Source organism: Neolamprologus brichardi, chromosome 14 (genome assembly GCF_056152115.1).
Source record: "Neolamprologus brichardi isolate AB-2024 chromosome 14, ASM5615211v1, whole genome shotgun sequence".
Taxonomy (NCBI): Eukaryota; Metazoa; Chordata; class Actinopteri; order Cichliformes; family Cichlidae; genus Neolamprologus; species Neolamprologus brichardi.
Genome location: NC_142117.1, coordinates 28,600,933 through 28,625,656, shown reverse-complemented (window position 1 = coordinate 28,625,656; position 24,724 = coordinate 28,600,933). Strand labels below are relative to the sequence as shown.

General features: G+C 42.4%; 1 protein-coding gene across 10 annotated transcripts in view; it reads right to left on the bottom strand.

Moving 5' to 3' along the window:
* Positions 1–24,724, bottom strand: part of synrg (synergin, gamma) — a 43,521-nt gene that overhangs the window by 5,140 nt on the left and 13,657 nt on the right. For 2 of the 10 annotated variants that reach the window (XM_035912374.2, XM_035912376.2), the window contains exons 8-21: positions 22,345–22,623; positions 21,068–21,148; positions 20,774–20,970; positions 19,541–19,798; positions 19,322–19,458; positions 17,186–17,310; positions 16,740–16,802; positions 14,318–15,277; positions 8,869–9,423; positions 6,442–6,605; positions 6,250–6,303; positions 5,756–5,852; positions 4,363–4,511; positions 3,559–3,669 (exon numbers count right to left, since the gene is read on the bottom strand). In XM_035912374.2, coding sequence (XP_035768267.2) covers positions 3,559–3,669; positions 4,363–4,511; positions 5,756–5,852; positions 6,250–6,303; positions 6,442–6,605; positions 8,869–9,423; positions 14,318–15,277; positions 16,740–16,802; positions 17,186–17,310; positions 19,322–19,458; positions 19,541–19,798; positions 20,774–20,970; positions 21,068–21,148; positions 22,345–22,623 — 3,230 coding nt within the window. Of the gene's footprint in view, positions 1–3,387; positions 3,427–3,558; positions 3,670–4,362; positions 4,512–5,755; positions 5,853–6,249; positions 6,304–6,441; positions 6,606–8,868; positions 9,424–14,317; positions 15,278–16,739; positions 16,803–17,185; positions 17,311–19,321; positions 19,459–19,540; positions 19,799–20,773; positions 20,971–21,067; positions 21,149–22,344; positions 22,624–24,724 lie in introns of all 10 variants that reach the window. The other 8 variants (XM_006801522.2, XM_006801523.2, XM_035912371.2 and 5 more) reach the window with 7 other exon arrangements.

The following is a 24,724-nucleotide window of genomic DNA, read 5'->3' as shown; positions in this document are numbered from 1 at the left end:
ATTTGTGCTTTTGAACATTTTCAAAGAGTGCTCTTTCAATTCCCAAATTCTTTAATGTCGGTATTGCACGGTAAGTAATTTTCCTGACTTTCTTTGTCTGTGCAGGAGCCCCGCTAACCTCGACCAGATGGAAACATGCTGTGAAAGAGATGGGCAGCCTAAGAACAAAGCTGTGGTCCAAACTCCCGTGTGCTGCTGTCAAAACACCACACATTCAACTTGATAATCCAAATGCTTGAGGCACTTGAAAAAGCTGCATTAAAATAAATAGCCAAAAATGCTAAATTATTCAGCTTAAACTCCTTTCCAGTCCTTCTCCTTGTAAATGCCTAAATTAGCATTTATCGTTTAGTGGAGGAGCTGGAGCATCATTAGCCAAAAAGTATCACTTAGGGTGAAACTGCTGCTGCTTCTGAGTGACAAACTGAGGAGAGATGAAACTGTTTGCAGTCGCCCATCCAAGCCCCTTAACCCAAAGATAACATGCAGAATGATTTAAACCAAAAAAAAGAAAAAAAGGTGCGACAACCCAGAGAATATTAGCCAAACAGGAACACGGTGAGTCTGGCTGAAAGCGACTGTTTGGCTCTGTTTCAATCGAGAATAATATCAGAATTCAAAACATGAATTGAACAGGAGAGACTGAGCACATCGGCTGTCGAGCCTTTTTCGCATTTCTTTGATGCCACATCAACGTCTCCACCCGCCTGCACCTTTGGTCGAAAAAACAAATCGGCACCTCTTCACTGAGGGACAAAGCAACAATCGGTGCTGTCTGCCGTAGCCAAAGCTGTTCTTTCACTTCATTATACTCGCAGGGGATGCTATTCTCCGCTCGGCAGTCTTACCAGGGTGGTTTGTGCCAAAAATGTAATTAAAAGATGGGTTATTAATCTCATGCTTGTGGCACAGAGACAAAATAAAACTGCATTAATTTCAGACTGCCTCTGCGCACAGAGGAGCGAGAGGTGAGAGAGAGTGCGTTTGTGTGTGCAGGTCTATTATCCGCCGTTCTCCCTGCTTATGACTAATGTGTAAGCCACATCTGCTCGCAGCCTAGATGCCTCTCAGTCAGCCTTATCTCGTCTGGACTATCCATCTGGCTCTGGCAGAGCAGCAGACGGATCGCAAGAAACAATCAACGCCACCATCCTGCCCTCTAAACCGCAGGGTCCGAGAACACCCTTAATGGCCCACGTCAATGAAAATCACGACACCCTAGGCAAAGAGGTACCGCCATCCTGCCCCGCTCTCTGAACAGTTATTAGAAACACCGACGGTTGGTAGCTCAAAGTGGCAAAGTGTGCAGCTACATCGAGATGGAGGTGGCAGAATAGAAAATGAAACCCTTCCAAGACAAAGTAACAACCTTTGTGACCTTGAGGAAGCAATCACAGAGTGAAAAAACCCACCCCGAGGTGCCAAAGTGACATCTTCCCTCTCTGTCATTTACTTCAAGAGCGCACATTGTTATCCGTGGACACTTCTAACTTCATACTTCACCATAAAAGCTGGGAGATGACCTAAAGTGACTGTCTGCCCACCGTCTCCCCTGCAGTGACTGTCTGATCAGAGCCTGTCAAGCTCTGACTTTGTTCACATTGTGGGGCACTAATAGGAGTGACACCTGGCATTTAGAGTGTCTGGAGAGTTTACAAAGGAAAAACTGTCGAAACACTGACTTTGCAGCATCACTTTCAGGACTATTTGTATTGTTTCTGGAGTAACATTAAAGGAAAGCTCTATCAGAAATAGAAGCAAGTCTCTTCATACTGCAATTATATATCCAACACCTCCATATACTTGATAGACGTTTTGAAGGAATCGCTTAATTTCAGTTTCAATGTGGTGACTCTAAACATGCAGATCTTTTTTATAGCATCACCATCAGATCAAATGTAATTACATTTAACTGTTTATCTATTGCCTAATTAGTAGTATGGATGGCTATGGGGGAGGTCTTTATTGGTAGACAAAGTTGTAAAACCTATGAAAAAATGTATGTTCTCCTTGACTTCTTTCAGAAGGTTGAATTAGAGTCTTTGCAAGGCCCTGCAAAGACTCCTTATGTTTAACACCACTGGCTTAACCCTATCTGGTGACTATAAACCTCAGTTGCAGTAAAATTCTGTTTGATTCACAAAAATTGTCACCTCAATGCACTTTATATTTTAAGGTTAAGACCCTACAGTAATAGAGAGAAAAATCCCAACAAATAGACTATGCCCAGTCAGCAAGCACTTGGTGACAGTGGGAAGGAAAAGCTCCTCTTTAATGGGATGAACCCTCTAGCAGAAACGTGCTCAGCAAGAGGCAACAATCTACTGGGGGGTGGAGTAAAAGAGAAGAGAAAAAAAAAGAGGTGGTGGTTCCCTGTTTATCCTTCTATTTAAGCCTCTGGGGGACTTCGCATGATGCACCCAGCACTTCTTCTCTATTCCTCTATGCATTACTGATGTGTATATATGCTGCTACACATATAAATAACTCTGTGTCTACTCTCTCTTGTGGTTTATATTTGGTTCCGTCTCTATTCTTATTTTCTCCTTTCAACCCCACCCCAGTTGTTCTGCTGGAGGTCTCTTTCTATGAAATGGGAGTTCTTCCTCCCCACAGTCACTGAGTGTGTGACTGTCTGATGGTAGGGCTTTAGATTACAATATAAAGCTTGAGACGTCTATATAAAATTGAATTGAGATCAAACTGGGCCGTACAGCTGAGTTTGAGCCGTCTGGTTTTGGCCAAGGTTGGCAGCTCTGGGGATAATTTTAATCTATTTGCAATAATAAAAGATATGAAGCATGCTGTTGCATCTCTTTCATATATCCCAATCACACTACGACTAACTAGGAGGAAATTATAATTCAAGAACTATTTTGTTATGCTCATTAATCTTTTGTTACATTACGCAGGGCTCTTTAAAAGTTTTTCGATCTACAGAAAGCTATCAAACAACTGAGTTGGAAACATAAAATTCATAAACGTCAGCTGGATTCTGCTCAGATTTATGGTGACAGTTAGCTAACTAACTAAAGGACTACATGCATAAAAGTCTGCAATGTGACAGGTGAAAAGAATTTGATCTTCCCTATGAACTCGTGTTAAATGAATATTACTTGCATCATATGTGCTGCAAGAAGACAAAGCTTGACAGGCAAAGTAATGTGAGGGGTTGGGGTTTAGATCTGGGATGATACTTTGTGGGGTTTTTTATGATGATGTGCATGTCTAGGCAGAAAACTGCTCTGATAGAAGAGCAGTGGAGAGGAGGGAATCCTGTCACTTTGGCCCCCCGCAGGGCTCGTCAGTAAGAGGAGGATAGGCCCCCCAAGGACCCCGACAGGAAAGAGTGGAATGAGATTTGGATGACAGTTGACTGTCTCATACTCGTTTAAACAGACGTCCAATAGTGCTTTCTTCTTTGTTCTGGAAAAATGTTTCAAAGTCAAAGAAATGTCAGTTGTTATCTGCTGGGGATGAGCACAGCATCATGTGTGTAAAAAACAAAAAACAGTACCCAGTAACAGTTACTCTGTGTGAGTGTGCGTGCACACAAACCTTGCTGCGAGCGTCGACGTTGAGCAGACAAACCCCACAAGCCAAGTCCTTTGCATTCTTGATACCCGGCCGCAGAATACAGGAGGAGAAATCCAGGGAGCTTTCATCAGGCTAGACACAAAAACACACAGACGTTTTACTTCCTGCCGCAGGGCAAAACGTAGTCATTTCTATTCTTATAATAACAGCAGAGAGAACAAGTCGACTTACAGTAAACATCTCCGAGCATCAACTTTTTTTTTTTTTTAATAAAGACTTGGCACGACATTGGCTACTCAGACTAAAAACAAACAATTCTTGAGTTTACATCTTTCTCCTTTATAAGGAAAGAAATCTACATCCCTGCTTTAATTAAACATTTGTTGCATTTTGTTTCTGCCTCCTTTCTCAAGATGCTAAATCATTTTTATCTTCTACAAACAGTATTCCTCGTCTGCTGGCTCTGCGGATGAGAACAGTCCTCCTCTTGCGTCCCGTTTTACAGATACTTGGAGACAGCTGGGTAAATAAATCTTTACAGTCTTCGTCATCCCCGCTGATCCAAACAGCGGCCTACCAAAAGACTCCATCTGCATTGCTTTCAAATCAATGAATCATTGATTTTATCCTAATGGACCGACAATACTGGATTCACTAACTCTTAATCATGTTATTGGCAGGACTTGCATTGTTAACTGACCTTCAATGCTCTGTTATCAGCGCGTACTTCCACTAGAAAAAGAAAGCAACCAAGTGTATGAATCTGTTTGTATATCTATCTGTCCTGCCTTTTGGTGCGTGCGTACAAACGTCATAGCAACTTACAGCGAGCTTAGCCAGCGACATGAAGCCTATGAGGTTGTTCCACACACGGCTGATGTCCTTCAGCTGCTGCTGCAGCTTCTCAGAGCACACCGCTGTGGCCTTGATGCCCAGCTCCACACGCCGAGAGACGCGATACACTTCCACCACGCCTGAGAGGGAGAAAACAAACGCACACATGTCACAGAAACACACTTTCTTAGTCGGTGTTGAGCACTTAGCCGTGACGTGTTAGCCACTCGGCTCATTAAAAGCAGAGAAACAGTAAAGCAGCAGGACCTTGTCAGACGGGGCAGAGATAAGCCATCACACCAGAGCTCATCTTAATCTTGTCCTTTCTGTCCTTCACAGGGTGTTAGGCCACACACCGGCTTCTTTAACAGGCTCTTGTTGCCTTCTTAGGCTCGCAAGGCCTCATTTCTTTTTAACTGTATGTGGAAGTATTAACTCTCTATGTGCAAATGTTTCCAGGTCATAGTGTTATTTATCAATATCATCAAACATTCAAGGGCTGAGCTCGACTCATAGATACATTTTAGCATGAAATGCTTGTTTTTAGGGACTGCAGGGACCTTTCCGTACAAAGAGTGAGGAGTAATCAGCAAATGTTATTTGCATTGTCTTGCCATTACGTCGCCCTTGTTCTATAGAGGCGATCCGAATGAACTCACAAGTCATCTTGGTTCTGATTTTTTCTATTGTCCTCAGCTGCAGGGGAGGGTATAAAATTGCTTGTGTTTTCAGTTCTATGTGTGATACTCATGGCCATAAAACTCCAAAACAATCACCACACTATAAAATAAAGTGGTTACTCATGATGGCCCTGCCCCCTCTGTGCTTTGTGGAGGTTCACCGACCGTGTCAAGCATCACCTTCAGGGATGATTTCTGCCACAGACACCTCACCAATTATTGAAGCAATTTTTCCATCCACAGGCGATACTGATGAGGTGGACCGTCTTACTCCTGTGGCAGTATTTTTTTTTTTATTCTGTGGTCATCAACACTATTTTTTACATGTACTTTCTTTACTTCTCTTTGACCTGAACAGCTGCAGCATTCATTTTTTCTTTTTTGTGTCAGTGTCCACACTCTTCCAGAAAACATGATAAATAAACAGTTCTATTTAGTGCTACTTCATTGATCGGGACCTCCAACTCTCATGTTGGTGGCAATGAGACCTATTTAAAGGCATTTGAAAGGAAAGTGGTTTACAATATATAAGGTTGCTCTGTGGTGTGTGGATGATGAATGGACATTTTACTGTGCAAAGTGCTGGTTGTTGCACACAGATTTAGAGCACTTTCCCTATATGGTTTGATAAATGAGGCTCCCGGTGTGTTTATAGTAGTGGTAGTAGTAGCTGTGTCTGTATGTGCATTAGTGCAGCTCCTCACCAAGCAGGTACTCCATGCCCTGAGCAGACTGGATGACCTCGGTGCAGACAGAAGAGCTGCTGATCCCGTTCAGGGTGTTGTTGGCTTTGGTGATGACCTTAACGTGGAAGGACAGAGGCTGGCGTTATTACATACACACTGGTCTTGCTTATAAAACTCATAATGAGCATCCAACAGTAAAGTGTTACAATTATGGCCTTTACCCAGGATTGAAATGTCAAACACATTAAAACGAAAATATTCCAGCAGACATTTTGTCATGCAACATCCTCAATTTTTGATGAGCTTTAAAAACACAAAAGTCCTGAAGTTATATTTGCAAGTTTCAAGAAAATAAAATATCCCAAGACATACGTGACAGGTAAAATCCTGGCTGAAAAAAGCATTTCAGTGTATTTTGGTTATCTTAATTACTCTAGAACATTTGCTGTCGCTCTCACAATTAAGTCTCTCCCAGGTATGAGGTCAGATACAGGACACAAACAAACACAAACCTCCAGAGCGCTTTCCAGGCACCTCTGCCACTCATAGGCGTAGCGCTCGCTCTCCTGCAACAGCACAAAATTATCTCAAATGAACACAAAGGGAAAACAGAAGAGAACAAAAAGGGGCATTTATGTATTTTGAAGCTTTAACAGTCCTCGGTATTGCGCTGAAATCTACTGATATTCGGGTTCCCTCCTCACCTCCACCTCTCCAGTCAGGTCCTTGTACTTGTCTCTGATGACGGGCAGTGCGGGCTTCTCGTTCAGGGTGTTGGATCGGTCTCTGAAGGGCTGCTCTGGTGCCGGAGACGGGGGTGAACGCCTGATCTCCTTCTCACCCAAACTGTGACTGCGCTTGTGGGAACCTGCAACAAAGACGGAGCAGAGAAGAAGAGAAATGAGAGAAATATCAATTCAGCGACATGTTGTGATGCAACTCATTTTGGGCTGTGCACCTGTTTGTCTCCAACCATTCTACTTCCATTCTGTTTGTAGTTAATTCCTCCCAGACAGGGACAGCATGAGTAAATACTTAATTGTGACAAACAATAATTAGGTACAAAACAGAGGCACAAATATGCAGGTATGAATAATTCATAGAAGGACAAAAACCCTGGCAAGGTACCACAACAAGCACGAGCACAAACACAAGTGAAGCCCAGACTATTCCAGTGGGGTTAGCTGTGAGCGCATGTGTGCGTGCGCCATCTACACACAGGTAATCCACCCTCAACCCCACCATCACCACACAACTACTCAGCCTACACCAGAAGCCCCACTGTGATCAGGTCACTGAGCCACAGGATGAAGGGGAGTTAGCGAGCCCTGCTTCTTCACACACATTAACTTCAGCACAGGGAAATGAATCTACATGAGGCTTTGGTCACAGTGCAGGAAACTGTAATAATTTATTTTGTGAAAAATAACAGCAGCAAACAGCGGTTCGAAAATAAACAGCCTCTAAGTGGATACGGTTAATTTCTGCTTATGGATTTGTGGGCATCTGCTAATCCATCTCACCAGTCGCTGCCATTAGAGAGTGGAGCTGTCATCTCAACACTACCATCTAATGTCTGACAGCTTTATTACACATCTGATGGGCCTTGTCTGTGGGGGTGGGGTGCTTGAGCAGAGTGCAGGGCCAAGGACTTAAAGCTGGCCAGAAGAGCCATGTGTCCACATTATGCATATATTCATATAGTCATTTATTCTAACAACGCTTCCTTATGTCAACTACTAATTTAGAATCCTCTGGGCCTGCGGCTCGGTTCACTCTGGCACAGCTGGCTGCCGGCAGAGCCGGTGGGCACACCACTGCAGCCCTCTCTGGCTTCTGCTCCGTGGCTACTGGGTGACCCCTCATCTGAGGCTCTCCTCAGCTCTTCCCAGGAGGGTGGCACGGATGCCCCTCCGGTGGTCCTCCTTGGGCTCTCGCACTCTGGGGCCTCTGGATGTCTGGAGCCTGGATCTCCTCCATGCCTGCTTCATGCCCTGGGGGACAGGGCTACGGCTCTCTACATCCTCTAGCAGACCATTACATGGGGAAACCTTTTGAATACAAGTGCGCTGATCCACACAGGTGTGCACACGGGTGTTCACTGTTCATAGACATAAACTACACCTCTATTGGCTGCTATTTCCAAGCACATTATGCGCTGTCGGTCCTGCTGGCTACACAACAACATTCAATATTTAGTATTTACTGCTGTTTACACTTAGCTAGATTAACGTGATGGTGTTGTGTTTAGTATGTTGCTCTGTTTTTTTTGCTTGTTTTCTCTTCTTTTTCTCTCAACAGGTGATCCAGGAGATTTTTTTTCTCTTCTTTCTCTTTTTAAGTGCCCTTTCTCACTGTCCCTCTTCCCTTCTGTTTTTCTTTTCCTTCATCTTTCTTTCTCCCTTTCCTATCCCTCAGTCATGTCTGTCCCGTCTGTAACAACTGAAAATAAAATGGAAAATAAATAATAACAACAAAGGTTGATCAAATGGACCAATACGGCAAGGCCGTGATGATCCATTTGGCAAAGTAAATCCATTGGGTATCCTTGTTGGTCTTCAGACAACAATTCTGACGGCTAAAGAACCAAATGGGACAGGCAAAAAAACCCCAAAACAACTAATTTAGAATCACCACTTAACCTGACATACATCTTGGCTGTCACACTAACACATTCAACATGTGAAAGATCCCAAGTTCAACACTGGAAGCAGTAACAAAACCCTGAGAGGGTTACATCAGGATAGGCATCCAGTGTAAAATCAAACATGAGGATCAATTCACTGCAGCAACCCCTTGCAAATAAGGGAGCATAATAAAAGCAGGTTTTATTAACCTAACATGCATGTCTTTAGACTGTGGGAGGAAGCTTGAGTCAACAAATTCAACAATGCAGAAATGAATACTTTTTTTCCAAAACTGCTCTTCAAATAATTAATAAATTAATTAGTTGACAACAATTTTCAATAACTCATTCATTATATTCAATTATTCCAAGTTGTCAAAAATGAATATTTTCTGGGTTTTTTTTTTATAATTTAAGCAAAATTCTATTTGGATTTAGACAATTATTTTTTTAACTGAAAAACAATGTGCCGCCTACTTGAAGTAAATACAACAAGAAAACTCACCTTGAACCGACAAATCAAAAGTTGCCAACTCGTTCTTGATCATCTCCTCGCTGGACTTGACCTTGGCCTGAGCGCTGGCTTTGAGGAAGTCAGACCTGCCAAACTTTGGCTTGTCTCCCTGGAAGGCACCAAAGTCATCGGAGGCCTCGCTCTGGTTTCCCTCTGAGCCCGCCTCGGCAGTGGCAGCAGGCGAGTCTGACTTCTCCGAAACAGTAGTTGCAAAGTCTCCAAAGTCATCCTCGTTATGGACACTGCCCTGGTCGCCGGAGCCAAAGTCAGCAAAGGCTTCAAACTTGTCATCTGCTGATGATGAACTGTCCTCTGCGGGGAAGGAGGTGATGATGTTTGCTATGGAGTTGCTTGTGATGTTTTCAGTGCTGCCAAAGGTCAGTTCCTTCCTCTGTGTGGGGACTAAAGATGGAAGGCCAGCTCCTTCCAAGCCCGGTGGCTTTCTGACCTCACCGGGCAGACTCTCGTCCCGGTCTGACCAGTCATAGCTGGCCATGGTGCTGAGGGCTGACGTTCCAAAGGGGTCAAATTTCATGTCGTCTCCTTCTGCAATGACAACACAGACATACCGGTGGTTCCTCGGAATAGCACAGATGCTGTCATGATAGGAGGAAGACTAATAGGCCTCAACAGGGGTCTGAGATTTCTGTCGGGTTATTACTCTCATTTATCTATGCTTTAAGTGATTTCGCTTCTTCTAAATGTAGTTTGGTCTTGAGAAAAGAGCACTTGAGAATATTAACACAAACATATTTTCTCACCTCCATTTAGTTCTCTGTAGCATACGGGAACCTTTTTATTTTTTTAAACGTAATCTTTTTAATATTTGTTTTCATGGTGCTCACAAGATTTTTAAAAAGTACAGACAGATATTTCTTTAGGAACAATGGCTTAATCTGCATTACTACTTTAAATCAAAAGAAATGATCCCTTAGAAAACACTCCCCTATTCCCATTTTATTTTTACAGGAGCATGTAGAGTACCATTTTGGGGAAGGGCATTTTTTGTCATGTTTTAATCTTGTGAGCACCTTAAATGAAATGAAAATCCATTTACAAAATTTACGATGAAAGCCACAATCCTGGAAATATCTCTCAATCTGTGCAGGTAAAACCAACGCTATCACTCAGGGCTCAACCAACTGGTCACCCAGTGAGAGGCAGGCAATCTGACTGCAACCCCTCTCAGACAGACTGATGAAAATTTGCAGATCACTGCTCCAAAACCTAATTTATAAGCGCAGAGCAATCAGAGTAGGTGTGCACCAATGAGCACGACTCATGTGTTTTTGCACTTAACTGGTTGCATTCTGATTATAAAAGCAAAGTTACTGACTGCTTGACATTTTACACTTAAATCACATTTGTAGAGGAATTTCTGCTTCGAATCTGTGAGGCTCTGGTTCGACTCCAAAGTTAATGTGAAACTCTGTTTATGTAGAAGAAGAAGAACAGAACAATGACAAACAGATGTCATGGCAAACTGATGGCAGATCTTATCGCGATCTTGATGCGCCAAAGTTGTTTTGAAGATGTCGACTGACTGTGACTGGCGGTAGACCCGATCCCTCTTTTAATCGGATGACTTTTTCCACCCTGCGCTCTGTGTGCATGTCTGTGGGAGTGCGTTTAACCAGACTGTGTTTGTCTGAAGCCGTGACACCGATGTCGATCAGATGTTGTTTTATATGTAAACAATACTAATCAATGCAGAAATCCTGGTAATCCAAAGGGCCCACAAACTGGTTTTATAATGCAGATTTGTGAAACTGACAACAAGGCCTTGTATCAACCCTCTATGATGCAAGGCGTTAATACATTAATACAAAGCGTAATACATCTTCCCTAATAAATTATTCCTTGGTGTTTTTATGCCTGAGGTGAGTCATGTTTACGCAACTTTTTTTCTGGCCATATGACAACACTCGCTGCTTTCACTGGTGACAAACAGCTTGGCTAACAATAATCAGAGTTGATCTCTTTATATTAAATACAACCTGAAGGCTTTTGTCTCAAGGCAGACGCACTAACAACATCAATAAAAGATCTTTCCTGTCACTGCGTCTGCCCTGTTTCTCACAAGTGTTTTGATCACTTTCTTTATGACTGATACTGACTGACAGCTGTGCAGCTTGCACACATTTGTCAACGCTTTAGCATTCAGGTCTCCTTCAGACACTCGCAAACACATAAATCCACCTTGTTGAAGCCTTCCTATTTTGCATGACAGAACCCTCAGACACAAAAAGCAATTTGTGAAATTGACAAGGATTGAGTGGTGTGAGCCTCGTGTCATTACAACCACATTACGCCTCACAGGAAAGGAAAGGAGAAATAAGACGGTACGCGTTTCAGCAATACCAACAGTAATATTTATTACGACAACATGAGTAGGGAGAGAGAGAGAGAGAGGTCACAAAGAACTGTGAAAGAGGTCTACCATTACAAGAGGTTTAGTCAAACTAACACTTTGAAAATTAAATTTCAGTCATCTGGAATACAAGTGCATGCAGAGTCAGGAGAAAAGGAAGAAAACAAACAGCGAGAAAGTAAAACAAAGATAATCCGAGGATATAGAAGCAGAATGAGAAGGCACATTCACAGACTAGAATCAGTAATTCTGGGAAGATGACAAACTTTCTTTTACTATAAGGATGTAAATCAACAGGTGTATTTTTTTTGTTTTGTTTTTTTGGAGAAAAAAAAAAAGATTTGAATACAGAACACTTGAAAAGGCCAGGTTGAAAGATTATTCAAAGAACAAGGCAGGAAGCATTAACCCTTTGAGGACCTGAGGGGACAAACTGACAGGGAGGAAGCTAAACTTTCGAAGCAGCAAGGAGGCTGCCATCTGTACATATTTAGTCTTTAATAAATAAGGGTAAGAGATCAGGATATCTGCATTAATCTGCATGTAAACATGTGAAGCGATATCATTCAAGCCCTCAAAGGGTTACAGAAAACAAAGAGGGCCATCCTTACACCTGGCATCCCAGTAAGGGCTTCCATTACATCCAATCACAGATGCAGGAACAGATTTAAAGAGACAGTATCCTTTTTTCCCCTCTTGCTACAGTGATTGTTTGTCAAAGCAGGATGATGAGCACTAATTCCCCTTGATTAATAACACATCATTATTTACTAAAAACTTTGATGTTTGAATCCACGTTGAACTAAAAATACTCTGATTCTACTAAATACTGTCGGCTACATTTAATTTACATAGTTGGCAAATCACAACAAGATCGAGAAGTCTTCCTATAGTCTCAAAATAAGAGGTCATATTCCTGTAATAAAAATACACTATTAAATCTGCATGTACACATTTCTCCCTTGATAAAAACAACTTGCAATACTGTTATGCATAAAATGGTTATTTTGTATTACGTTCTTGTCAATTTCACAAATTGAAAAGGCAGGCACACTGCAGCAAAAAGCAAGGCAGGAAGGGTAATACTAACTTCATTATGCTCTCAAAGAGCCAGACCGTAGAGCCACACGTGATAAAAATTCATGCTGCGATATCACAGATAACGGATTTTTTGAAAAGGAAAAAAAAAATTACGAGAAAGAAAATTTGATTCCTCTTGTCACTCAAAAGGAACCTCAGAAAAGAAATACTGTCTCTTTAAGCTTACATACATTTCCAAAAACACAGTGCAAAGCGTGGTGAGGTGCTCAAACTGCTCGGACTGCTACACGTTAACGACAGGTTAGTCCCAGAGCTCTCCGAGAACAGCTGATAAATAAGGGTGAAATGAAACCGCCGTCACGGTAGCGTAAAAGCTTCTCAGGAATGTATCGATGTTAAAGCGGGCAGGTCTTTACCCGATCAGCGGTTTCGCTGCAGCTCCATGGACTGGATTGTTTGCTCTCCGTGCGGAGGGGCCTGTTTGGGTTTAACCAAAATCTGACCACTGCACAGAAACTGAAATAAGGCAATGGGGATGTTTACATCTTTTTCTAGTCAAGGATAAAGTATCAGTTTCTTGGATGAAATAACTTGACACATGTGATGATAATTAACTGATAAGTGACGAAATATTGGAAAATGATTGCACGACTGTTGTCAGGTGGAGATTTGGTCAACTTGTACAAACTTCTCAAGCTTTGTCTGAGCTTTCAAATAAAAATGAAAGCTCCCTTAAAGCTGGCAAACGTTTGAATTACAGAACCTTCACCTGAGAACACATGCAACCCATCTCATGTTTCACTGCAAGAATGGTTTGAAATGTTTTGCATGAAACACGATGCATGATGTGGAAGACGAGATGCCTGATGAATAAATGATGAGCAGTGAAGAGAGGGGAAAAAAAGGACACGGACACTACCCGATTATTAACAGACACTAGATTGATTTCCCTTTTTATAAAAGGACGAGCTTTAGGTAAACTTTAACTCCACTTTCATGGATGTGAGGTAGGGGAGGAGAAAGCAGACACGCTATTATTTAGACATCTTACAATTAGATGTCCATTTGATCCAAAACATACTCCGTGGTTAATGTGAAAATACTGCAGGGTAATACAATAACTGACAGGCATAAAGAGACAAATGCATGCACTCACATTCAAGCCCTCACATCCACCTATAATATTTTTAATAGTGACAAATAGTGTTGCTCTATATGAAAATAGTCTTCAGTTTTTGCATGCAAAACGTCGTATTAATGGTAACATTTTATTTCAAGCGAATCAAAATTAAGTCATCTGCTGTGCTTTTTGCACACATCAGTTAAAAAGGTAAATGATGGCTTACGGATAACGCCTTTGGTAAGCTGCAGCCTATTGTTCGAAAACCTGTGATTTGAATAAACAAGAGGATAAACGCCCTCCTGTACTCATCTGTATTCAACTGCTCCGTCTCTTAGCATCGCCCAAAACAACACACACACACACACACACACTAGGTACACTGAAAGGAAGTGCGACATCCGCCTGCCGCGGTGTGGACACATCAAACAGGAGGCTTATCCGAGTCGTGCAGGCAGCAGCTGGGGAACCTCGTCTGTGAACTATGACTGCCAGCATATCAAAACCAGGCACTCATCATTTGTAAATAAATAGAGATATGGGCCAGGACCTTCCTGTCATTACAATAACAATATACGGGAAGAGGAATGTGGAGATAAAAAAAACTAATGAGGAAGAAACTAAAGATTTAAATAAATAAATACTTAAATAAATAAGTAATAAATAAAGAGTATGATGAGATGAACGATGAAATGTAGAATGAAAGCTGTGATGCATCTAATTTGATATGTTACTCGTGTTTGTGTTCAGCAATTGAGCATGTTCAATTCAACAAGGACCTCATTATTTGCCCTTTGACCCCTTGTCTGGGGGAGGGGTCACTGAGAAGGAGAGGTTGGCTGGCCTTGAAAGCGATATTGTGTGTCACTGCACGGAGCCTCACCAGAGCAAACGCACAAGTTCCTCACCTGTAGCAGGGGGCTGGTGGGAAGAGAGACCCGGCAAATCCAGAGAGCTGTCTGACATCACGTGCTTCAGGTCTCCTCCCATGTCCGACAGCTTCATGTCCAGCTGCACTGACAGCGCGTCCTCAGAGTCGTCCTTTCCCACGCTGCTCCCGCCGATGGACGGGAGGTCGAGGGACTTTACAGATGCAGAGTCTTCCTTGGCCTGTTTGAACGCGGCCACCTTATCACCCAGAGTCTTTTCAGAAGCACCGAGTGCTGTGCAGAACTTTGAGGACTGAAATTCGGCAAAGTCGTCGTTGTCGCTCTTGAGTGACGAGAAGGAGCCGGCGCCGCTCTCCTTGGTGTCATCGTAGGCGAGGCCTCCTTCCAGAGAAAGTTGTTTGAATATGTCGTATTTGTCAAAGCTCTGCTGAGACCGCTGCTGTGTGGAGGTTTCCCCTTGAACACCCGCGCTGCTCTCGCCTTTAGGCTCTCCACCAGAGCTGCCAAATGCCATGAAGTCTGCAAAGTCATCCTGAGGTGCTGAGGCAGCTCCTCCTGCGGCTGAAGCTTGAGTGGAGTCAGAAGAGGAGCCAAATAGGGCAAAATCCCCAAACTCATCTGCCCCTCCTCCCGGAGGTTTTGCTCCACCTGGCAGGAGGACGAGAGAGGGGGGCACAGACACAGAGGGGAATGTGCTGGGTTTTGTCTCAGTGGGGGCAGGAACAGAGGGCGCTATAGAAGAGAAAAGGTCCAGGTCAGCCATGTTGAGAGGATTTTTGGGCTGAGACAGAGACACTGCTGGTTGTTGCTGGGGAAGCTGCTGTAGTGACTGAGAGTTTGGAAAAGCAGAGGGGAAGGAAGGTTGAAAGAGCTTGGCTTGATCTGGAGGGTCTAGTGGAGAGACGCTGTCGGCTGTTTTAAAGTCTGTGAAGCCATCATCGACTGTGCCGACAGACTTGAAATCTGCAAATCCTTCTCCTGTAAACCAAAGAGAAGAATTTAAGATTAGTAAAAAACAACAGAGAGATACAAAGGGGCCAAAAGTTCTCAGCTGCAACAGCTACCATTCAGTTATTTTACAATCCTAAAAGAGAGAGGAATGGTGCGTTAGTTACTCCTTTGCTCCACTGGTGAACTTTGGGCTGCAGTGTGCAAAGAAGATCATACATCACTGCACAAAAAGCTCTCCATACACTATCACTCAAAAGTTTAGGGCTGGGTTTTTTTTTTTTTTAAAGAAATGCACACTTCATTTCATTAAATATATAATTAAACTGTTGTCTGTTAATGATGAAAAAAGTAATACTTCCTACATCATATAACTTTTAATGGAATTTCTACAAAATGAATCCTCAATCAACTTTACTTTACTAAAAACAAATGTGCTTTTCTTTCAAATGACCCCAAACTAATGAGAAACGGTGCATGTACATCGACACTACCATGCAAGGAACTGTTGATTATAGTCATTCTGCAAAAATTACCATCCAACACGTCATTTTTGTCTACAATATCCAATATCTTCCAGTGAAGTAGACGAGGCCAAATGGTTTCCAGTGTAATTTCTGTATTTTAGGTTTATATTTTATAGCATCAAATACCTTTAGGCAATGACAGTTTACACCTGAGTTTAGTGGCTGTGTTTATCACAGACTTTTATGCAAATGTCTGAAGTTTTCTGATGAGAGAGTCTGAACCTGACAGAAAATGCTATTTATGACAAAACAGCTTGGAAAAAGACAGATATGACTTGTTATCAGGAAACAATATTACATCTACAGAATCCTGATGAAGTTGTTAGCTAAAAGTAAAAAAGCTAGAACAAACTATTATCATTTTCTGCAGATAACCGTGATGGGTATTTATAGCAGTGGGAAAACTTTTGCATCTTTTTTACAAACTCCACACAGAAAAAAGTCAGAATGAATTCTCAAGTTTTCAGCAGTTGTTAATCCTGTGGAGTAACGTATGCATGCTGAAATAGAGAATCTGTTCACACCGCTGGTGTGCGGTGGAAGAGCGATAACTAATAGGCTCATTAAGGAGATGGAGCCTGACAATGCCAAAGAAAGGTCACTGCAAAGCATGACTTACTGGAGTTGTAAGAGGTGTCCCCATCGGAAACTGTTCTAATGAAACAGGGATGGGAAACACAGTGGGTATCAACGCTGCATGCTTGCAATACAAGACACAGTGTAAACATGGCTCTGTGGTAGTGTGATGACCTGACAGCTTTGTCCAAGTTATAATACACAGTTTAATTAAAGAACATAAAAAGAAACTATTTGTTTCCTGGGGATGATGTGATGTTCATAAAGTTCATCTCTTAGTTCTCTACGTCACTGCCTAAAGAGGTTAAAAAGCAAGGATGTGCTAATATGTACATTAGGTGAACGTGTGTTGATTTTTTCAAAGAGATCGAGGTGTGTGGGTCTCTTACCAACTGATTTCTTCTCCGAAGGTTGTTCGAGTTGTCTGAATACACTGTATTTGTCTCCAATATCTGGATCAGAGCAAATAAAGAAGAATTGGTAACTATAAAGAGCAATATGAAAGAAATTTACTCTCCCTGTATCGTTCAAGGGCCAAAACGTAGTTTGTGAACTGAATGTGTCCTTATGTAAGCTGCTTTAACCTTCAGGGATCAATTTCGTATTTTAGATGTAATAAAAGGGCTCGACATGATGAAATACCTGGAAATTTCATGTTATCCCTTTCTGCTTTTAATGAATCCTTGCCAGTTATCTACACAGGAAGGAACGGAACGTGCCGTTCCCCATGCTGCTGTGATGATAATATTGTTTCCTTCTCTGACTGACTTTATGTTTTGGTCCCAGTGTGTACCCCCAAGAGGACTAACAATATTACATGAGGTATCCAACGTACCTGAGGCAGGGGGTGTAGGCTCTGCAGGCTGATCCACAGACAGCTGCTTGAACACGGCGTACTTATCAGAAGATGTGACGGAGGCGGAGGAGGAACCAGAAACTGGAGTCAGCAAGGCAGGCGTGCTGCAGGGACACAAAAGCGAATCGTCAGACATCACGATGGGCGAAGTTCAAAGGTAAAGTTTAATCCCTATAAGCTGCCTGAGCTGAACGTTTGCCCTGGATTCACAAAGTTTGGAGAGAAACAGCTTTTTTTTTTTTTCTTTTGTTACAAGCTCTTGGTGTCCTTTCATCCATTAAGGCCACTGGGCAGGCAGAAGGTAGCTCTGCTTAGGAATAAAAATATATGCCCACTGTCTCACATCCAGCTCACCAACAAAAGTATTTATATCTTGTTTTACTAATTTGGACAAAATGTACTGGACTGCGTGTTAGCAGCCCATGTTTGGAATGCCACAAAGAACAAGCAGCTGATCCAAGCAGAGTGTAAATAAGTAATCCGTGGCTTGTTGTAACACTAGAGCAACATTACTTTTAAATAGCTATGTTATATTAAAAAATATAGTGATATACCAGTTTTTAAAAATTGCCAAATATCGGTATTGGTCTTAAAAATCCTATATTGATTTAGGTCTAAAAAAGATTTTGATAATACTTCTTTTACTGTCTCCTAATATTCAGGCCATTCAGTAGCGAGCTAGTTTTGTTTAGCGTGAAAAGGAAACACCTTCCAGTCCCTTTGATACTCGTTAATTACCACTTTATATTTAATTTCATTTAGAGCATAGGTGTCAAACTCTGGCCCGCGGGAAGCCATACCAAATTACTATTAGAGCTGGCCTACTGGTATTATACAGCTAATATATATATTGTTTAGTATTAAGCTTTGCTTGTTCCATATTCAGCTTTTCAGCAAAACTTGTTTAAGTCCATAAGAAAAGATTCATTCTTATATCTGGAGGAAGATTTTTTTTTTCAATAAATATTAATGTTAGCCTGCGACTTTGTTCCAGTTTTAAATTTTGGCCCACTGTACATTTGAGTTTGACACCCCTGATTTAGAGGGTTTGTGCTGTCTTGCACCCACTGAAGACTCCAGGACGTTAACAGTCCAACCTGAGATGCATGATCAACCACTGAAACCCAAAACATATTTTTACACCTCCGTTTTTTTGCACAGACTGGTTTATTTGCGAGCTTAAGAGCTGCTGCTGACAGACTTCAGTCAACTGATGAAAGAGCCAGTCCAAGAAAGTGGCTTCAGTCTTCTCAACACAACAGAAAACAAACCAGCATAATCCCAAAATGCCAAACTATTCCTGAAAGTGAAGGATGCTTTAATACAGGCCAAAAGCAAGAAATATGATGACCATTATGCCTGATCATCTGCTAAAACAGACAAATCAGGGGCTTAGGGAAATTGTTAAACTCAGTGAATATTAGTTTCCTCAAAGCGCTTTTTCTGTAAGACATCCGACAGTAAGTTATGGCTGCCAGTTCAGGCTGGCAGCCCAATATGAGCTGTTCAGCCTCTCATTTAATTAGAAAGCAATCTCAGTCTGCGGGGAATTCTTGTTACATTGATGAAACAGTCAGGACTGCATTTTTTCAGCTGCGAAATAGGAGCGAATCATAAAACGCCAATGCCACTTAGATTTCAGATACTTTAATTCTGCTTTCTCGTTGTCTTTCAGTGGATAATTGCCTTTCAGCTTCCTCTCACTGAAGGCACGGTTGCTCCAGAAGGGCTCGGAAAGAAGTAATATAAAGAAACGAGCTTATCTACTGTCCACTGAAATGAATTCATTAGTAGATGACCCAAACTCATTCCTATTCTGAGGAGGTTATTACAAGATATTGAGACAGTGCGTCTGACTGTAAGACAGACAATGAGAAGTACAAATATTATGCAGGATGAGTCAGCTATAAATAATCATCTAGGGCTGAATATTTGATGCTCATCTCTGCAAATATTTACAGCACAGAAAGCAAAATGAGAGAGAGCTAGAATAAGAAATACCCAATCTTATTTATTGTAGCTTATAATTAGGGACATATAAGCTCTTAAAATGCTCGTATTTATACAAGCCTGGAAAAAAAGGCAGACTCACTGTCTTCATCAACAAGCCTGTACCTGTTTTGGTGCTGTGGTGCAATGGTAGTAGGGAAGCTTCCTCCCGATTCCCCCTGAAAGTCAGAGAAAGCTTGGTCTCCTCCTGCCTTTGGAGCTTCCTGGAAGTCCTGGAAGTCATCGTCATCGGCTTTGGTTCCCTACACAAACATCATGTTGGAGAGTGAAGTGAGTGAAGTGAGTGAGGTGATCGACAGCAGGAAAATAAGAAACTGAGCATACCTGTGATACCTGTGCTGGAGGGAAACTGGCAATGAAATTTGTGTTTGTGGGTGGCTGAGCCGATGCTGCCGGTGTCATAGGCATGACTGGTGGCGGGGCTGCTGTGGGCATGGCCATGGAGACCGGGGGCTGGGTCATCATGGGCTGCTGGTGCTGAGGCATGACAGGGGCCATGGCCATAGCCAAAGCCGGCAGGTTCGGCACGGGAGGAGAAGGAAATTGGCCGAGGATTTCCACGTTCATTGCCGGGAGGCCACTCTGAAAGTAAGGAAGGACACAACAAACAATATTTAAGCGAAGCAGGTCCCCCTGAGCTCAGCTGTTGTGCAAAAGCATATTAAAACATGATGAAATCGTTGTCCTGCAGCTGCAGATATAATCAAAGCAGTCTTCAACAAACGCTTTGTGTGCAATGTTTGTCAAAGCAGTGATGCCCAGCTTTTTTGGAATCTACCTTAACTTTCTAAAAAATGGAGTTATGTATCCGTGACTGCAAAAAAGCCTCGGGTTGAAAGCCACAGATAAGGTGAAGAAGTGAGTGAGAGTAACAGAGTCAGTTTGAGTCTTTTCATGAGGACTGTTGACAATGACAAATACAAAACAAAGCCTGTAAGATGTTTCAAAGTTTTATTTGGCTGCATTTTTTTTTTGGGGGGGGGGGGGTTAATGTGTTAAATCACAAAAGGTATCAGGGCACACGGATCATTGTGAACCCTAAAATTTTATAGCCCTTCTGTATTCACTGAACTCGGCCAAGGACTAACGTTTATATATAAATTATTCAACACAATCCTTTTGAACAGATGTCACCAGCAGACTCAAACTTTCTTCCACCTCACTAGAGAATGCACCTTGTTTTGCTTGTGTTTTAAGCTTCTTGAAGATTTACATCACCAAAGGTGTCTTATTATTCCTCGCATGGAAGCGGAGGCATGCAGTGTTTCGTGAGCTGCCTGAAGATTTGCATCTTCCCAGGGGTGGTGGTGACAGGCCCGGGCTGAGCGTGATAAGAAGCCTCCTGCCAAACTTGGTTGATGGGGACTCAGCCATATATTGGACTTATAACGCTTCACAGGCCGCGGGCTGAGTCACAGCACCGCTTCTTTTCTCTCCGTTTTGAACTAAGCCCAGCTAATTTTAGTGAGGAGTTTATGGCGAGGCTCTGCGGAAGCTGTGGGAGATGATTAGTGGAGTTGTTCTAAGTGGATAATTTGTTTTGACTTCAGTGATTACCTGCGCCACCCCAATTAGTGCAAGTACAGTGTAAAGTTCCTCCTTGGTCAGCATGCCAGGTGTTGTGCGGTTGGCTGATGCCCAGATTTGCCCGAGTGCTTCCCTGGGAAGACCTGATGACATTAATATCGGGTAGAGTTTGGCTGTGTCTATCCCTGCCGGAGTCATGGTGATTTCAAGAACCTTCTTGAACATTTCTGGGAAAAGAAAAACAAAACGTTTTTGCAATTCGTGTCATTTCTTCATATTGTCGTCTGAACATTAAACTGGATGTTTTTGAGAGTAAACGTTTACCTGGGACGAGGCTGTCGTTGTAAACCCAGGCGGGCAGCATGGTCTGAATGTGCTCTTGTTGTGGATACACACCAACACCTGCTGTCAGAAGCACAAGCACACATATACATACACACAGACACACAATTAGCTGTTGAAGCAAAAGTCTTGTCCAGGCTTACGATCTGCCAAGTCTCTTGGCAGCTGAGCCCTGCTCATATCGAACTCGACAAAATCATACACCTGATGTCTGGAAGGCTCGGTGCAGCTGTAACGCTCCCCTGCACTGAATCACAAACGCCCTGCCACATCAGACATCTATAAATCAGTCTGTGAGTCATTTCCAGCTTCAAGGAGAGAGGAGAGAGGCAATTGCCTTGTAAGAAAAACTAACTAAAAATATAATTTAACAGCTGACATTGACCTAAATTATTCTTTTCTAGAAAACAGACAACCAGACATTTCAGTAAACTGCTATGGCTCATTTCGAGTCCCTGACACTCTGTCTGCAAGGCAGGTGTTTACCCAGACACCCACTTTGCACATAATACTTCCATCAGTCTTGAGCAGTTAAATGAATCTTATTACAAATCTCCCCTGGTCCCCGTGATGAGCCACAATATTTCCCCTGATGACGCGGAGGACACGGACACAGACAAACAAATAACAGCACAAAGGAGTAGCAGAGTAGCATGCACAATCAGCCTTGGATTATGCTGGGCCCCAGTGGCACCTGCCAATCCATGCGCATCCCTGTTAAACCAAAGCAGTCAGCATGCGCCAGAGGTCGTTCTCTGAGAGGGTGTTACACAGTGAGTGAACAGACGGCGGCTTATTTAGTCAGCAGGTATCACCCAAGGACCTTGACAGACACAGTCCATTTCCACAGTCTGTGCAGGGAGCAGTGACATAAGAGAGCCCCGCTAACAAGACAGAGGTATAAAGCAGGCAGAAATAGGAGCAGAGATTTAGGAGACGATGGAAAGACACAAGGAAGGGCACCTCAAAGACATCGTCACCTCAACAGCGAAGAAAATATAAACTTGATTTCATTTAACAGCACGCAGGCTACAACAGTAGGATGCCCAGTCCAGGATCTAGCATAAATCAATTATAACCCAAAGAGATAGAGGAGATTAAACTGCCAGAGGAGGCATACAATTATTTTGTCAGGGTTAGAAAGAATGAAAATATTTCCCAAGGACAGAAAGAGAACTACCACCCTGATTGTGTGTTAATGCTGCAAAGCAAGAGAGAAGCAGCAGCTATGAAGTCCAGTGAACGGGTACTTCTCTCACCACTGTCACTACTGGTTTGAGGAGATGCGCCAGCAGCTGATGGGGGGAGTTTGGGCGCTGGTACCGGGGCCTCTGGTGGCTTTTCTGTGACGAAGACAGAGCTCAAGTCCTCGGTGGCCGCGGCCCAATTCCTCGCTTTAGTACTGGGCTGAAACTGGGCTGAAACTTTAGCTCTAGGAGTCATTTCAGCCAAACTCTGCTTGGACTTAAAGCTAACCTGCGCAGTCTTATCAGCTGTGAGATCACAGGAGGAGAACAGCTTCTCTTCCAGGGATGGGCCTAGAGGGGTGGATGAGGAACAAGCTTCTTTAACACATACTAGCAACAATGCACACTTAACCCATCTATTTATAGGCTTAATTTGCAAATGAAATTAGGGATGCTTTAGTAGATTTATGTTATAACTTAAAGATTTGTGTTTGAGATCTGATATGTAAGATAAGACTGAAGCAGTCAGTAGCAGTTATAAAAGGTTGCTAATCATGGTTCAGGCGTCTTGTAGCATTATTGTGCTTCTTCCCTGTAGCTGTTTTCAAACATAAACAGCTGACAATTTTGGAATACTTTCCACAGTTTTCCTTTTCCGCATGTAGCATACGGCAGGAAATAGTCCACCTCAAAAGCATTCGCACTACTGAACCACTACTGTGCTTTAGGTATGGGAGCCGTTGGGTAGATCATGCAGGTGGCAGGACACATAACTACTTAACAGGCATTAACTGAACTTAACTATTTGCAACCCAGTGCAATCCAACATCAACTAACTAATATCTGGTCCAACTTTGTTTGTCAATCGCTGTGTCCCATTTCAGGGTCTGCACGCTTGAAGTACGCATTTTAAGTGCGGTTACGTCACCGCCATGCGACGACGGCTGTCCCAATTCGAAGTGTACTTGAAATGCATACTCCAAATGCGCCGTCGATTTCCCCAAATATCAAGCGTGGTCCGGTGCACGCTTCGTGGTCCCATATATCCCACAATTCATAGCGCAGCGGTGGGTGTGGATAATTTTGCCGCAAAATACGGCAGAAGGGAGCGGCTGAAGAGTGAACTGTCAAAAGTAAGTACTGAATATGACGTCACTTATTCATGTGCGAATGTTTAATAATGAAGAACATTAAAACATTGCTGTTGGCCACATGTCGGCAAAGTTATGTGACACTAGTGATGTTTGTACTTTCAGCATTAACTTGGTTTTAAAGCCTCTACTTCTAAATATACATATAGTCGACCTTAATCTTACAGAGAATCTGATGATTTTATGGATAATTAAAGTCAGTCATATATCCACAAACACAACAAGCTGAAAGTCAGTGATATAGATTATATATATATATATATATATATATGTATATATATATATATATCATAATAATCTGACAATACTATGATATTGGGCATATTATATTTAATACTAACTAATTATTATTTACTAGCTAATTTTAAATAACTGTTCAGTACAGAAATGAAGCCCTTGAATCATGTTTTACAGTCCTGTGGTCTCAGCCTCAGATACTCAACTAATCAAAGTGATGTCATGACAAAAATGAATGACCAACAAAACAATTTTCTCCTTCATTTCTGTCAAACAAAGCTGTATGTAACTTGTCTTGCGGTTAGTATCATGGTTGCTAGGCAACCTGAACAGCGCGACGAAGCATATACCGTCCCATTTCACAAGCCTCTCACTTCCGCACTTCTCGTACTTATAGTACGCACCGTACGTAGTACGCGTAGTGCGCGTACTTCAAGCGTGCAGACCCTGAAATGGGACACAGCCAATGTGTTCTCACATGCACACTCAGAATGGGCATGATGAATGCATGCATGCACAGATGATTCCCTGCTGCACTTATAACAAGCTGCAGTAACATGCCATGACTAAGACTGAACAGAAATGTAATTTTTGTTCCTCTAGAGAACTCCACAGGGCTTCTTTAAGAAGCTTTAAGGAGATTTACCCAAAAACCACACAAAATCCCACATACAAAAGCACACTAACAAATTCAGTGACAGATCTTTTTCTTGAGCTGATAACAGCAGGCACTTTAACCATTATTACCCAAAGTACAGCCTTTCTCAAGGGGTACCAATATATTCTTCTTTTTAACCAAACCTTTCTTCAGAAATTGCGTAAGAAGCCAAGTATCAGATTTTATTTAGTGTTATTTGTTGGAAATAAGATTTTTTTAAAAAAGCAAATGAGATCATTTGTAAACAGCCCCCTAAACAGAAATGTTACCTGACTGAATTTCAACAAAGACACTGCAAGATAAATTCCTCAGGTCTCTTAATATCAGAGGCAATCTTTCCATCAGCCATCTAATCTGCTTATTCCAGATGCTAAACAATTAGGTCAGAGATGTCTCAGAGAATCAA